At 28.0% G+C, this 17,239-nt stretch overlaps 1 protein-coding gene across 1 annotated transcript in view; it reads right to left on the bottom strand.

Annotated features, from left to right (window-relative positions):
* rho (rhomboid) overlaps nucleotides 1-17,239 on the bottom strand; it is a 47,676-nt gene that overhangs the window by 13,735 nt on the left and 16,702 nt on the right. Inside the window, exon 2 of the mRNA XM_067789804.1 lies at nucleotides 9,293-10,233. Coding sequence (XP_067645905.1) covers nucleotides 9,293-9,928 — 636 coding nt within the window. The 5' untranslated portion in view covers nucleotides 9,929-10,233. The remainder of the gene's footprint in view (nucleotides 1-9,292; nucleotides 10,234-17,239) is intronic.

The following is a 17,239-nucleotide window of genomic DNA, read 5'->3' as shown; positions in this document are numbered from 1 at the left end:
TCAGGAACCAAAGGAGCTCGTAGATAATATTGTTTGCAGTAGACAAATTGCTAAAAATAAGCCTAAGTATAAAAAACTAACTGAATATAATAAAAATGGTAATTATGTTACTGATAACTCAAATAATCGAAAGCCTAGATATTATAAGACACAACTAAAAAGACGTTACAAATTTCAGGAGTAGTATAAGCATTAGCGTCATTATAAGAGATTATTTCAATTCGTATAATTAAGGTTCAGAGATGTGCTTCTTATTTACGAGGACGCAAATGTCTTAGGGGCGGAGGAGTCACATACCGACACATCCTCTACCAATAATTATCATTAGTCACATACTGACACACCCTCTACTAATAACTGTCATGCTCTTCTTACTTATACCATTTCCTCTTACACCTTTCCTTCGCTTTCCATATCCGCTCACTTATTAGCTATATTTCCGTAAACAACTTCCAATAAATAAATCTCTTTCTCTTTATTCGCAATTAACAACAACATTACATATTACAGTTACTATTATTAGTTTTAAGCTCATTTTTGTGAACTTAGTTATAAGCATTGCAGAAATTTGGAGATCATTAATAAAGTTTCATTCGAAAAGAACGGACTTCTTATTATATGCTTAAACTTTTTTACGAAAAGATGTTGCAGTAATGAAAATATTGTACTATCTGACTTTGCTAACTAATGCTACGTTTCCACCAAACCCAAACTCCGTGTTTGCCAACTCTTTTATGCAAAATATCTCTTGGCAGAAATACAACTTTTGATTTTTGCTTTCGCATTATTGATACCGAAGTTAAAACGCGTTTTTTCGGTAGCTTTCGCGATATTTTTAGACATGTTTTACCAGTCTTACGAAACTGGCAAACACGGAGTTTGGGTTTGGTGGAAACGTAGTATAACAATGCGCACATGTACATTAGGATGACGCGCCAGTAGGATGGATTTTTTGAATTATAGATAGGTTTTATTATTTTACATGCTTTATCCAACTTTTTTGAACTGCAATTTTGGGATATTTTTATATAAATTTCCTATAAAAAATTGATATTTTTATTTTTAAATTTATTACTTAAAAAAATTTACTTTTAATTTTTTAGAAATTTTTCGTTTAAAAACTTGATTCAAATTTTTTTTCATCTTTTTCCACAATTTTTTTAAACTTTGCGTTTACATTTTTTTTCAAGTCTGTTTCCAAAATCTAAAACTTTAAAACCTTTTTTTATACTTTTTTTATGGTTTTTTGTGTAATAAATTTTTTAATTCAAAAATTGCAGTTTTGGATTTTTTTTACAACCTTTATTAAAAACTTATATCTAAAAAATTAAATTAAATAAAATAAATAAAATAAAATTAATTTTTCTCATAAGCTTTTTTCAAAACTTAGTTACTCGATTAGAAAATAAAATTTTGAAATTTCTTTTCTAAACATCTTTTTCCAGTTAATTTTCAAAAATTTATTAAAAAAAAATATTTTTTCAAAGCCTATTTTTAGCCTAAAATTGTATGCTTATATTCCACCCCATTCGGATATTTCTAATTTTATTTGGGGTGAAAAAATAATTGTAGCACTATTTTTGTAATGTTGCTTTATATTATTATTATTTTTTTAAATTTCATCAAAACCATATTTAGTTTTCTTTTAATTGCCTTTCAAAAATTTGGTTTTTGGAAGATTTTTTTTTTGATTCTTTCTAGCAATATTTTTTTACTTTTCAGAAACTTTTTTGTCAAAAACTGTTTTTTTAAGTCTTTTTTCCCAAACCTTAAACTTTAGGCTTCAATAATTTTGGTTTCTTCAGAAAATTATTTTGTTAAAAAATTTGATATTTTGAAAAATAAACTTATTCGTTTAAAAATTAAAATTTTAAATTATTTATTTCCAAAATTTTCTTTAACATTTTTTCGAGTTTGTTTTAAAAATTGTATTAAAAATTTGTTTTTTAAAGCCTTTTTCTAACATTGCATTTTCATATTTCAACTCTAACAACATTTTCTTTCTTTAAGCTCACTACATTCTAATACGAAATCCCAGTCCACACACAAACGTATCCTAGGCAATCAGCAGTCAACAACAACCACACAGTCACATCGCAAACATTAATGTCACTTTTTAATGAAAAAAGAAAACTACAATAAAAACAAACATAAAAAAGTACAATTGAGTTAAAATCAACCTAAAGAGCAAACTTAAAAGTTTGAAAAAAACTTTGAAAACTTGTTGGTGTTTCTCATTTTTATTGCTGTTATTATTTGCTGCGCCCATTTCTATTTTTGACTTTATCTATTTGTGTATGTCTATTTACAGCTTTCTTTTTTTACTGTATTATCTTTGTTTTCGCCTTTGTTAGTTATTCTACCATACAACATGCCATTTTTGCATTTGTACGACATTTTCAATTTTGGCATATTTGCAAGAGTCCTTCCGTTTCCAGCGTTTCTTTTCATTACTCGAACAATAACATTGAACAAAACAAAGAGCAACAAAAAAAGAGGAACTACAAAAAAAAAAAAACAATACAATCAACTACCGCAGAGCGAATTGTATAAAAAAATAAAAGAAATAAAGAAGGTGAGGAAGTTTGTAGGTAAAAAAAATAAAATAATGCAGAGACCTCAAAGAAAAAAAATCACGTACTGAAAACAACCCTAACTAAATATCCGCAAAATCAAATAACGAAAAGTCATCAAAATCCCATAAAATAGTTCAAGAATAGTTAAAATTTTTAGCTTGAAAGGCTGCAGTCCGCGAGAAAACCACATAGATAAATACATTTATGTGTTCTATTATGCTGTTTCTGCACAATCAAGCAAACAAACAAGTAGGATGAAGTTCGAATAAAACACTTTTTTCCCTTAGAAACTTTCCAATCCATTTGATGTCGTGTCTATGTGTGCACGAGGGTCCGGCATGCAGCGTATAGTCGTCGCCACTCTTCGATTTGTTATGGAGTCTCATAACATTGTCTTTATAAAGTGGCCAGTTAAATATTTTGTAGTTGTTACATTGGCTTAACGGTATTGTGCATAGTAGAACGAAAATATGAGAATAGTTGGGTATGAAAGTAGTATGAGTATAAGTTAAGCCCTACAAATAAAAGTAGAAGTGCGAGTGTGTGTGGGGAGAGAGTGTAAGTATGTACTAAATGTGAGTAGTAGGCAGAGTTGCCACATACTGTAATCCAAGTCAAATAATGATAAGGTATCAAAATGTTACAATTTTAACAGACAACTTTTCTCTAAATAAATGGCGCCCAACATCGGGTACACTAAGATCAGTTAAAAAACTATAAGAATAGCTGCGTCAAAATATAATGTGAGAATCAACAAATATTTCAAAAAGTTGGGGGTTACTTTCACGTTAATTTCAGTTGAAAATTTGACTATCAAAATATACTTCTTTATATTTTTCAGGCTTCTAAGTAATAATTCTCATCACGATTTATAAAAAAAAAAAAAACAAAAAAGGAATATGGAAACTTTCATTAGCAATTACTTGTTACTGATTCATACCAGCTGACTATTTTTTTCAAATGCTTAGCTTTTGTTTAAATAGAATAAAATAAAATAAAGTAAAATAAAATAAACTAAACTAAAATAAAATAAATAAATAAAATTTAATTATAAAGGTTCAAATGCAAAAAAGCTCCCAACGTTGATCGCACTTGTGTGGCAGTAATCACCTTGTACAAGAAAAGAAAAATATGGATCACAAAAGATTTTATAAATAGTGGGGCGTAACTTCAGTTAATTTCGATGAAGCGCCCAACGTGGGGCATACTTATGTGATATTAACTCTTTTTATAAGGAATTGATCTTTTGGAATTCTTATTAAAAAAAAAAAATACTTTTACAATATATGGACCGTAGTCTCTTTTATTCTATCCTTATTAAATGTTTACCCGTAACAGGCTTTTTCTGATATGCCTTATTTAAAGCTTCAAAAATATGTGCTCGAAATAAAAGGGTCGCCTAATGTGGGACATCTAATGTAATTTAATCCTGAAGTGCTTCTTAAATAAATTAAAAAAAAAAAAAACAAAAGTCAGCAGGTTCGTCGCCCAAGCGAATATGAGAATGAGTGTTACTAAATAAACGGAGACTCGATAATGTGATACACGCTCAATCCGGAGACGGGTAAAGCCTTTCATGTGTAGAAACTGTTGCCCTGCGAACTAATAAAAGGCTGCATAATGCAAGAACTGGCTATTAGTTCTATTTTAACTTCTTGGAAGTTAAGAAGATGACCAAAGATTCGAGAAGATGATACATGAATAACTCAAATACGAGTAGAAGCGAATGCACTGCAGCATTGCGTAATGGAAGTATGTTTACTTACAGTAAATTGTGAACTTCTACTACAATTACTAGTGCTGAATAAAGCTTACTCTCTGTGGGCAGTATTTGTTTGTATTTATTTGACAAATCAGTGCAATGAACCGATAACAATGAAACGATAAAACATCAAACATATCACAATTGTGTTTGTGTTATATGGTATCAAATATTTTAGCGCGATTTGGTGAGTTTTAAGAAAACTTAATTTAAATAGCGTAAAAATATGCATAAACCAACACTTATGGCAACGCTGGTGGTGGTAAACTTCAGTCCAAAAAAAGAATTATTTTTATTTTACACAAACACAAACAACCGGCCAAAAGAACAGCCGACTTCGACAGGCCAGTCCAGACAATGTGTAATCGATTTTGGGGCGCCAAGTGACTCGTGCGCCATTTTTTTTTTTAAATGTTTTTCTAGCTTTCGGCTTGTTATGTTGGCATACAGGAATTGGTATTGTTGCCATCGTTGCTATACACAACACAAACTACACTCGCACCATAATAGTAGAAAAAACTGTTTCCGTTGTTTGTGTTGTGCCACTTAACATTGCCGTCGACGTCGTTGCCGCTAACTGCCATATTGATTTGTAGTAGCTCTTTGGGAGTTTGTTACTACTTAAATGTGTGTATATGTTTGATTTGAGGTCTGTATGTATTGGTGTGATTGTTTGTGCATAGTGGCGTTATTAAAACAAGTTTTTACGGTTTTTTTTGGTAATTTATGACTGTGCATTATTTTTAGTTCTATACTATGAAAAAGTGGTAGTATTTAAATTGGGAAGCTTTTATTGATTATTTTTATTAATTTGTAGGTAGTGATTGTTTGTTGTTTAATATGAAGAATTTTTTTTTAGCGCAATGCGTGCCTTGTTGTATTGTATATTAAGTTGATTGAAAGTAAAAATGCGACAAATTAAGCGCATGAAGAAGAAAAAACATTTGCTTAGCTTTTATAATTACTTTCTTAATTTTATGGTACTTTCGCTAATTAAAAATAACTTCAGTTCTATAAAAAACAAAACAAAAAATATGTAAACAATTTTTGAAATTGTTTTCGAAACTTTTTAAAAATCCTTCTAAACATTTTCACGTTTTTATTAATATAGTATTTAAGCAAACCTTTTGAGCATGTAATGTTCTAGCTCAATTCATTTCGAATATTTTTGCGAAAAAATTCAAGAAGTTTTTAAAAACTCCCATGGAAACTTCTATATTTTTAGATTTTAGGAAGTTTTTTTAATATGTATTTTTATAGCTAAATATATGTCGAATATGATTACAAGCAAAAAATTTAATACAAATTTTGAAAATTTTTATGAAAATTTTTAAAAACCTAAATTTTTGAATTTTTTCGCAAATGTTTTGGAAACTTTCTTTCAATGCTTTGTTATGCGTTTCAATTAATTTGTTTGCTTAATACATTTAAACAATTTTTTTTGGAATTTTCGAATTTTTACTGAAACAAAACAATCCATTGGAGTTTTTTTTAAATAAAAAAAATAAAACACAGGGAAAGCCACTGATAAAATTCGTAAATAATTTATGTTATTATTTTTTTCAGAACGCGTTTTAAATGTAAGCAAAATATACGTGAATGTTTTGTTTGTATAGGCATTTTTAACATCAAATGATCTGTGTTCATATACAAAGTAATGAAATATTTCAAAATTAGTTATGTGTTAAAAATTCATTAGCATTCATTTTCATTCAATTTAAACAGCTTCAATTAATTCAAATCAAATTTCGGTGCTACAAAAAAAAAAAAAGGTATAATAGGAATAATTAAAAATGTTTCAAATAAAAATTCTTTTGTGAAATTTTCAACGCAATGAATGCATGTCTGCTTAGTTTAAAATCAATTTTAGTTCGTGTTTACATACATACAAAATTGCTAATAAAATATTTATACTTTAAATTGCTTTGCTAAATAAAGCACTAACAATTAATAACGAACCAATTTTATGTCAATTTATTAAATTAATTGGGTATTATAAATAATTTGCATAGGCAGTTAAGCTGGTAGTGCCAAATTACAAGCTACATATAAACATTTTTAAGGGGATTTTTTCGCATAATTTAAATAAAGCAATTAATCACAAAAAATATATAAATTTTTCTTTAAAAAAATAATGAAAATTAATTAATTAATTAACCTAAACTAAATCTACGCATAGAAAGTCGAATGAATAAACGAAAGAATATTTTCATAGTTTAAGTAATTTCAATTGGAGTACAGACTATGGTTTTTTGGAAATTATTAAATTTACTAAATTAAGTTAAATTTAAAAAATTTGATTTTAAGTAAAAAACTAGTTTAATTAAAGCAGAACAAATAAACATTCAACACTGATTTCAAAAATGAAAAGCGAAATATAAGTATAAAAAATATTTTTGAAAAACTTAATTTTGAGAAAAATATTAAACAAAAAAAATAAATAAATGTAAGGCGCGATAACCTCCAAAGAGATCTAAAGCCGAGCTTCTCTTCCAATTTGCGTCGTGCTCCTCTTGATTTTCTACAAATTGGCCGGACGGGGCCTACATGTTTTATGCCGACTGCGAACGGCATCTGAAAGGCAGATGAATTTTCACTGAGAGCTTTTCATGGCAGAAATTCACCCGGAGCGCTTGCCAAACATTGCCGAGGGGCAACCCCGCTTAGAAAAATTTTCTTCTAATTGAAAAACCTTATTTCTAAAATTTTGATGTTGCTTTGCCCGGGGTGTGAACCCAGGGCATACGGTGTGGTAGGCGGGACACTCTACTATCACACCACGGTGGCCGCTAGCAAAAATAATTTAAAAATAAATTATCAGTCATTTAATGAAACAAAATTATAAATTTAAACAAATTTAATTTGTCAAAAAAGAAAAGTTTATAATTAAAATATTTTTTTTAAAAACTATGTTTTTTGTTTAGTGTTTGAATAATTTATAAAATTTATTAAATTTAAAATTTAAAAACTTTTTTGTTTAGCGTGTGATAGAATATTTTATAAAATTTATTAAATTTAAATACTTTTATTTAAGTAAAAAAAAATATGTTAGAGTATAATGTTTGGATTAATGAAATGTAAAGTTCCTAATAATATAAATTTTTATTTTAATTTTTTCCTTAATCCTGTCACGTACTACATGTTTGATTAAGTTTTTCGAAAAGTTTTTAGTTTACAATATTTTAAGGTACGATTCGAGCTCAAGGCCAGAAAAATAATTTTTATGATATTATTGTTTTTTTTTCTCGGTGAAACCTTTGATAACTTTACGAAATTGCCTGACGATGAATTCGTGGCGGGTTTTCGAAATAGTACTATCGCAATATGCCAGTAAATGTTTCTTTCTTTCTTTTCAGTACATAATAATTGAATATTCAATTATTATAAGCCGGTGTTAAGCTCATAAATTCTTAATAATAATTATTGTTTTTTGATTTTTAATTTTTCAAAATTAGCAAAATAATTTTTTATTTTTGGAATAGTAGGTAGACAAATTTTCAGACAACATGCCATAATCAACCAATTATCACAAAAAATTATTGTTGAAAAAAAAGGCATTTACATGCAATCTTGAAAATGACTTCAGATTGAAGTCGAAATATCGACCAAATAAATGTGTGAATACTAACACAGTGTTTTATTTAAAGCAAGGCCTCGAGCTCACAAAACCCTACATTTAAAAAAAACAAAATTAAAAAAAAAAAATTATTTTTGAAAAATTTAATATAAACAAATTAAAATTAAAAATTTTATTGGAAAATTGTTAAAAATAGATATAAATCGAAAATTTTTTGATTTTTGATGAAGTTTTGTTGAAAATTGTTTAGAAAAATTTAATTTTACAAAGAATTTCTTTCATCTTGGGCGTTTTTTTTTCTAAAGCTTCAACATTTTTTCTGCTTGCTTAGAAAAAAATTTCAATTGAATAGCAAAAGCAAATTAAAGAACTCGCTTAGTTTGTTTTTGAAGCTCTAGAAAAAAACGCCCCTTATATTTTGTTTAATTTGATTTAAAAACAATTTTAAATTTGCAAAATTATACGTTGAATAAAAGAGGAAATTTAATTAAATATATATATTGTGACGAATATTAGCAACACTAAGGGATACTACCATCTCTAAGCCGATGTTAAGCAGTGGCTTGCATGCACATCAATAAATCAATCATTATGTCTACACATATGAACGTACACGTAGCGGAGGAGAAGAGACGCACACACACATGCATATATCTTATCTGACATGCTCCCAAAAGTAGGCAATTATAATTGTGCAAGTATCACTCACATATACACGCGCATATGAGAAGCTATATACGTACTAATTTTATAGCTGATAACTAACTAGTAAATTCTAGAAATGGAAGCGTCTTGAAGTATGCGAACGAGAAATCACATATTATAAAAGGCAGCAACAGCAGAGGCACGACAATAAGTTTGATTTAAGCAAGCAAACAGTTGCGAAGTACAAGTGTTATTGTGAAGTACTTTAATAAAGGCCATTTTGCATTATTGAAAAGTGGGTTATTTATTCAACAGTTTAGTGATTCGAACGTTAGTAGAAGGTTGCAAATAAGAGGAATTGCACAAAATTCGTTACAATATATATATAAATCAAGAATAAAGAAATATGGAGTTCCAATATGAAAGCCAAATTATAGTTAAAAAAAGGAAGTGGTGGTGGGAAATGTTAATGTCGCGAATGATATAAAATTAAGAAAATAGCAAAAAAACAAAAATCAATAAAAAGGGGCACAAAAATAAATCACTGTTGCGCTTATGGCCTTTTATAAGATTTCGGGCACACTAAGATAACAAGCAAAAAATCTCTCAACATAGCAACAGAAGAAAATCTTTCTTATTATCAAATAATCTTAACTTCACCTCTACGCCTTTTATCAATAAACACAAAACTTTATTCGCATTTTTTTTTTGTTTTGTTTTTTTGCAACTCACCTCAATGACGGAGATCAGCAACATGAAAAGTGGCCAATGTAATCTAAGTTCATTTTTCAAATAACCCGCTTCCGGATCCGCATTACGCGCATGTTTATGCTGATGTTGTTGTTGATGGTGTTGCTGCTGTTGCTGATACATTTGCTGTTGCTGTTGCAAATATTTTTGTTGTTGCTGCTGATGCAGCTGCTGTTGCAATTTATTTTGCGCCTTCTCCATATAAATATGTTCACCATGCCGCGTACAACAAGTACTACTCGTCGTACTGCTATCAGTGTCATAAGAAGTGGCTGAGGCGGCGTAGGGAGATGGCGATGTCGACACTGACAAGGGCGCTGCCATTGTGGGTGTTGTATGTGTGTGTTGTGAGTGTTTGTGTGTTGAAGTGTTTTGGCAGGATAATGAGGATGATGCTGCCGGCAGTGGAATGTCGATGATGGTTGCTTCAATGGCGTGCAATTTTTCAACAATAACAGTAGGAGTAGCAGAGTTGCTTTGTTGGTGTTGTTGTTGTTGCATTTCATGCTTTTCAACAGCAGTAATTTGCTGTTGTTGCGTTGCTTGTTGTTGCTGCTGTGGCTGCTGTTTTTGTTGTTGTCCTTGTTCTTGCCATATTTGTGCAGCGAATTGTTCCATGATTTTCTATATTTTGTTTTTTTTTTTTTGAAGTTTTATTTGTTATTAACTTTTTTCTTTTTGTGGTTCTTGTTTCGTTGCTCGTGTTGATAATACAAAATTTTATTTGTTTGTTTTTCACAATTTTTCACGCGCCACTGTTCTTTTTTTAAATTTTACTTCCTTTACTGTGTAAACTTAGCTTTCAGTTTTTTTATGCTGTCTACTTCGCTTGTTTTTTGTTTATCTACCAAATTTTAGTACGCGCGCTGCTGGTAACTTATTTTTTGGTTCATATTATTTCTTTTTTCAATTCGGTGCTGCAGCTGTAACGAAAAAGTGAGAAGGAAAGGGGAAGATTAAAATCAGTTTTAACAATTTTTTTTTTGAAAGTGAAAATTTTGTTTTACTAATAAACTTTGCATGTTTTAAAGATTTTCAATCAGCGGCATCTCAGTGACGCTTATTAACACTGCGGATAAACATGCAGTTTGTGTAGCTGAGTGTTTGTGTGAGCGGTGTGTGTGGAGTGAAAGGAATGGTGTAAACAAACATGTAGGAGGTGTGAAGAATATTTCAAGCAAACATTTCATCACACAAATTAACTTGTAATAATTGAGTAATTGGCGTCATATCCAGAGGAGGTTGGATAAGTGTTTGCAATGTCTAAAGAGCAGTAGTGTATATTTCCAAGTTAAAAATATTATAACATGTGTTAGTTAGAATTTCGTTTAAAGATCTAAAATTCATGGGGGAAAAATGTGAAAAAACGCGTGGGCATATAATTTTTGGGTAGTATTGAATTTTAAATTTCGAAAGTTTAAAATTGTATGACAATGCGGGGGCAGAATTATCGTTCTCTAAATTGGTAAAATTAAACAAAAATAAAAATAAGAATATATTTTTTTTTTCAATTTTAAATGCATGAACATTTTTCTAATTTCATCGTTTCACAGACCAAGAATTACCCCATGCCAAAACAAAACAATATAGAAATGTTTTAATATATGTTGCTAGTACTTGCGATACAATTTTTTTGGAGGATTTCCATACCAATTTAATGCATTTAAATACAAACTTTCGTGTTATAAGAGTTGAAACGAAATTTGTTGCATTTTCGACAAGCATTGTAATTTAGTTCAAAGTTAGGCGAAGTGTTTTTTTTTTGTTTTTGGTTTCGACTGGGGTTGCCTGACGTAACAGTTGCCCACATGTTTAAGACACTTCAAAAGAAATCACAAGAGATTTGCTCGTTAGAAGATTTGGTTCCAAAAGTTAAAACCAAAAATAGCTAATTTTTTTTGAAAAGTATTACAAAACAAAATTTATAAAAAAAAAATACAAAATTTATAAAAAAAAAAAAACAAAAAAAAAAAAAAAATGCAAGTAAAAAACAATTTTTATTAACATCAATTTTCAAAATAACAAAAAGTAAAAGAATGTTTTGAATAGTTGAACCTCGAAATTTTATTTTGAAGAAAACTGTATATTCAAAGTTTACCATCATTCAGACTGATTTTAAAAATTAAAACCAAAATTTACGTTAAAAAATTTTTTTCTTGAAACAGGTTTAAAAGAAAAATTATCAAATTCCAAATGAAGAATATAGTGAAGGTTGTATTGCAATAAAAATTAATGTTTTTAAAAAATAGTTTTTGCGAAAAATCGAACTTTTTCCTCAAAATATGTATTAACTATTTTATAAAATTTGATAAAAAAATATTTTGAAGAAAAACAAATTTTTTAATCAACATGAATAAATATTTAAAATTGATTGAAAAAACGGTAAAAACCGCACATAAGTTTTTACAAGAATTATTTTTGGGAAATTGTCTGTTTCAAAAAATTATTTTTGAAAAACTAGCTATTTCAATTAACAGTTTTTAAAAAAATGATCGAAAAAAATTCTTTATAAAAATAAATTTTTTTCTGGGATTTTGTAATAAATTATTTCGTAAAATTTAGATTTCCAAAAAAGTTATATTTAAATTGTTTTTAAAATTTCTGTTTAATTAGATTTAAAAAGTATTAAAGATAGCTTTTAGAATTTAAAAAGAATCTGCTTTTAAATTTCTGAATTTTTGTACCTAAAATCTGTAATAAACTTCTTTATGAATATAATTTCCAAAGGTTACATTTTTAGAATGATATTTTAAAAGCACCAAATTAAAGAAAATCAATAAATAAATATTGATGATTCGTAATTCAAAAAAAAAGTGAACTTGCCGTTCTACAAGTGGGCCTAAATAGTTTATGTCTAATAAAATTATTTTATTATTATTTTCTAAAATTTTATTTTTTATTAAAGGTATTATTTTTCAAATTTTATTTAAATTAAAAAAAAAAAAAACAAATTATTACTCAAATTTAAGTTAAGCATAGCAAATGTATCGAAGCTGAAAAACCAAATTAGTTTTTAAAATTTATTGCTTTAGAAATGAAACCCGTAAAAACCATTACAACATTTTCTAATAGCTTTGAAACATTTGCTCTAATTCTCTCTTTTCAAAAAATTTAATTTTCACATTCGCTTTGTACGCGAATTATTTTAATTTAAATACCCATAGTCATACATGAGCATACACATATCGACATAAGCCCTCTTGCATATTTTAATAAGAAAATACTGCACGCAAATTTAATAAGCTCTAAGAAAAAAAATAAAAGCAATTTAAAAAGCATCAAAGCGCACACAAAAAGAAGTTTTAAAAAAACCGCGTACGCATGTTTGTGAATTAACAAGAGAAAACTATGTTTCTACAGTTGTTAAACTTTTTGTTGAACTTCTTGTTGTTTTGCTGTTTGTTTTTTTGCATTTGCATACATATGTACATAGCTAGCTTAAAGTGAGTTGTAGCAAGTTTTCAGGCGCTGACGCGCATTTATTTACCTCTCATTTGTATACAAACACACACACATAGACATATATAGGAATGCATGTATGCGTAAATTTGCGAACCGAACATAAATTTGTGTTTATCCATTCGCAGGCGTGCATATGTGAGTGTGTGAGTGTGTTTGTTACTTATTTGGCATTTTATGATTGCTGTGGCCTACATTCCAGCGTTATTAAGTAGTTAGATACATATATATATTGTATACATACATAGTGCTACATATTTATATGTTATCATGACAACAACAACAATTAAATATGTTGTCCCAATTTTAGCGCCTAAAGAATCCCTTGAGTTTTAATGGCGCTACACGTTTGAGTTGTGTAAATATTGATATGTATGTGTGTGTGTAAAGCACATTTCGAGTCATCTATAATTGTTGTAGTTTTTACTTGGCTATCGTTGTTGTGCGTAATTTGAAATTTCCAAGAATAAATTTTAGATTAACTTAATGACCAATAAATTTGATAGCTACGTATAAACTTAAATACTTACATAGTATGTTTGTATCTATGTATATATGTACATAAGCTTGTGTATATTTATCTTGAAAATGCATGCTATGCTTTATAATTGATGCTTAACATTTGCGGATGCGCCAATGGGGGTGGCCGCCTAAATTAATAAATATATATGTATGTCTGTAAGTTTGCTCTTATAAATCTAATCACTGCCTCACATATACACAAAAATATTTGTAATGGCAAAAAAAGGAATACTATTTGTAATTAAGCTATTTTATCTTTCCCTTCCTCCCCACTCCAAATCACACCGTTTGCGTTGGGCCATGGCACTGTGGGCCAGCTATTTTTATTTTGCGTTAAAATTAAATTTATAAATATAGAAAATTATGTAATAGTTTTAAGTTACGAAAAATTTTCTTTAAAAAAATAATTTAAAAAAACTAAGTTTTTAAAAACTTTTTTTTTTTTAATTCTTATTTAAAATAAAAGTGTCTTTGGAAGTATACAATATTTTCTTAAAGGTTCCGGTAGTTCTTTTATACTTAATTGTAAAAGTAAATTTTCAAGACAAGTCAAATTTTCCATGTATTTAAAAAGAAAAATATATACTTAAGTTTGGAAGAAATAACATTCAAGTTTGGTTCCTTTTTGAAAAACTATAATTTTTGAAAAATTGTTTTTGAAAAAATTTAACAAAAAAAAAAATTGGCTTTGGGAAGGTTGAAATTTTCTTTTTATAGAAAAAAAAATAGATTTTCACAACGAAAAATTTAAAATTTGTGTCTAAAGAACATATGTACGTAGTTTAGTTACATACATATATAAATTTAAGTTTGGCATGAATAATGTTCATGATTGATACCTAATATGAAAATCAAAATTTTTGAACAATTAAAAAAATTTTTTTTTGAGAAAATGTGCTTTTGAGAAACTTAAGCTTTTTTGATTTTTTTGTAGATTTTCCTATTTTTAATCTGAAACATAATCAGCCCAATTCTAAACGAAAATTCCGTGCGAGTTTTTTCCCTTCTCCCATTCCTCGTATTCTAAATAAAAACTCCTTGTGAGTTTTTTCACTTCTCCCTTTCCTCCTATTCTGAACAATGTTCGAAAAAGCGGAAACCGGTAATGGGAGAAAAGTAGGTATTATGAATGTGAGGGAGAGGGAGATTTCTCTGCCATTTCATAGGAGTTTTTTCACTAGTTAAATTAAAGGGAATGCATCAAAATAGTTAAAGGAAATTGGTTATTTTAAGAAGGAACACTTATTTGTACAAATTTGTGATAAAATATGTATTTACATTCTACCACAATATTCTCACTGTTAATACAACAACAACAACAACCACAATATTCTTTATTTTAAGTCGAAAAGTATATCATAAGCAACGGAAGAGCTGTTCGCATATTTGATGCAGCCATACAGAAATTGCGCAAGGATTTTTTAAGGAAGCATAAATAGATTTTGGCATATGACGAAAGGCGAACTTAACTCGACTTGCCCGCCAGAAAATTGCTTTGCAGAATGAATGCAGGCAACTCCGGCGGATTTGTGTTATCCCGCCGGTCTTCTTCCTATGCTCCTCTGTTGATGTTGCTGTGGCACTAATTCATTACTCATTTCAGTGAATACCACATAAAATCCAATAATGTGCATTGTTTATACCTTATTTCTTAATTTCAAACCAATTGGCAACAATAATTAAACTTTTCAATTTTTCAAACAAAATAAGAAATGCGCAACGAAATTTCAATTGACAAAACAGCTGACTTCGAAAATTCGAAATTCCTATTCCCCAATTATTTCCGCGAGAATATTTAGAATTGGTCTGAATATAAAATTATATAATAAAAGTTTCTAAAAAATTTTTTCCATAAATTTTATTAACAAAATAAAGTTGTTAAATAACACAAATTTGGAAAATATCAGTTTTTAAGATTGTTTTCAAACACGAAAATTGAAACTTAAACTAAAAAAAAAAACACTGTCAATAGAAAACATGTTACTAAAATAATAGTTTTTCAAATTATTGTTCTGGCCTTGAGCTCGCTTTGAACCAACAATAGTTTTTCAAATATTTATTCAAAAATACTGAATAATGTTTTAAAATTTGTTGTTGTAAAAATAAAGGGTGGACACAAAAAAAAAAAAAAAGATATAAAAAAATAAAATTTGAAAAAAAGTAAAAAGTAATAATTTGGGTTTAACCTGTTTTGTGAAGTGGTGAATGAAAAATTAATTTATTCAAATGTATGCAAGTTTTTTCATCGTTTGACAAAATGGGGAATAGAGGTTCCTAATTTTAGAAAAAATGTGCCATTTCTTATGTTTTGCAAGTTTCTTTATTTATCTAAATTTTTCCGGAAAACATTTTTTTCTTAAAATTTTTGCAAGGTTCTTGTTAGGTTTTACTAATTCTGAAACATTTTTATCTTTTTCATGAGGCTTTTAAAAATTAAGAATTTTTTTGCAATGAAAAAAGCTTGCTTATCAATATTTTTTTAAATAAATATTTCTTATCAAGTTTGTTTTCTTTTTTGTAGAAAGATACATGTCTTAGAAATTTTTTTTTCACCACAAGTTGATTTTTTTTTAAATTGAATAAAATTTTGTGGAATCTCAAGCACAACTTTTTTCAAATATAAGAGATTTCTCTTCCAGTATTTAAATTTTTTTAATAATTTTTTTATTTTGATTTGTTGTAAGAAATATCATTTTAATATATTTTTTTTTAGTTTTCTTATAGTTTTTTCAACATTTTTTATTAGCATCAGTTACAAGAAATGTATTTTTTTCACAACCTTCCATCCTTTTTGGAGTTGAAGTTAGTCTTGTTTTTATAAATTTTGCGATGTTCTTTTGAAGATTAGTGAAAGTAGTTTTTCTATTTCTTCCAAAAAAAAAAAAAAAACAAAAAAAAAAAAAAATGAAACAAAATCTTTTAAAAATTTGTTTCCTTTATTATTTCGGAATTTTAAAATTACTTTTAAACACTAAATCAAGTTACTTGCCCCATAGTGCGCCGTACGGAATATGTAGATATGTAGCGTTGGACTTATGCAGAAGGGCAATGTGTTAAATTGTTGTGATTGCAAAAGATGTCTAACAAACAAACAAATTACAGAAGATACATATGTAAGTATGTACCTTCACAGATACATATAAATATACATATATTTATCTTTAATTATGTACATACAAACATTTAATGAACCTAAGCAATTGCGTGATTCAATTTAGAAAAGAGCACACACAAAACTTAATAAAAACCCCTCGCATGTACACTTACATCAATGTACTCATGTAAATATGTATGTACATACATATGTATGTATGTATGTATAGGCATATATGTAAATTGTAAACATACTTACAATATTGCCGCACTTAGGTACCGCACTTAACAATAATAAGGGCAATGATTTTCTTTAATTTCATTTTCCTTGTTTTCCTTTGCTACTAACTAACACTACATGCGAACATACATACATACATACATACATGTATGCTATATTTATAGGAAATATTTATTTTCATTATTTTCTTATTTGATTGCTGATACTTAATCAAAAGCAAATACAAATTTTTAGTTCAGTCTACAGTATCCTCATAAAATATTCAAATATACTACCTATAATACCAATAATGTGTACATACATATATACATATATGTATATGCCATCTACTACATGTATACAAATGCACTTACATAAAAATTCACGTTAAATATGTTTAAATATAGTAACAATTGTTGTGGGTGGCAACTTGCGCTTTTTCTTTTGAATTTTTCCTATTAACAGCAGAAATTTCATTTGATTTCACTTTCAAAATTATATTAAAAGAAATTTTTAAGTTTTATGTGAGTATGTACATATGTATATTTTTGCGAAAGATTAAAATTTTCATTATTATTTTTTTTTTGTATTTTCACACAAAATTGTATAATTTACTGATGTCGTCAGACAGGAGC

Source organism: Eurosta solidaginis, chromosome 5 (genome assembly GCF_040869045.1).
Source record: "Eurosta solidaginis isolate ZX-2024a chromosome 5, ASM4086904v1, whole genome shotgun sequence".
NCBI lineage: Eukaryota > Metazoa > Arthropoda > Insecta > Diptera > Tephritidae > Eurosta > Eurosta solidaginis.
The sequence above is the reverse complement of the archived record's forward strand: the minus strand, read 5'-3'. Positions and strand labels throughout refer to the sequence as shown.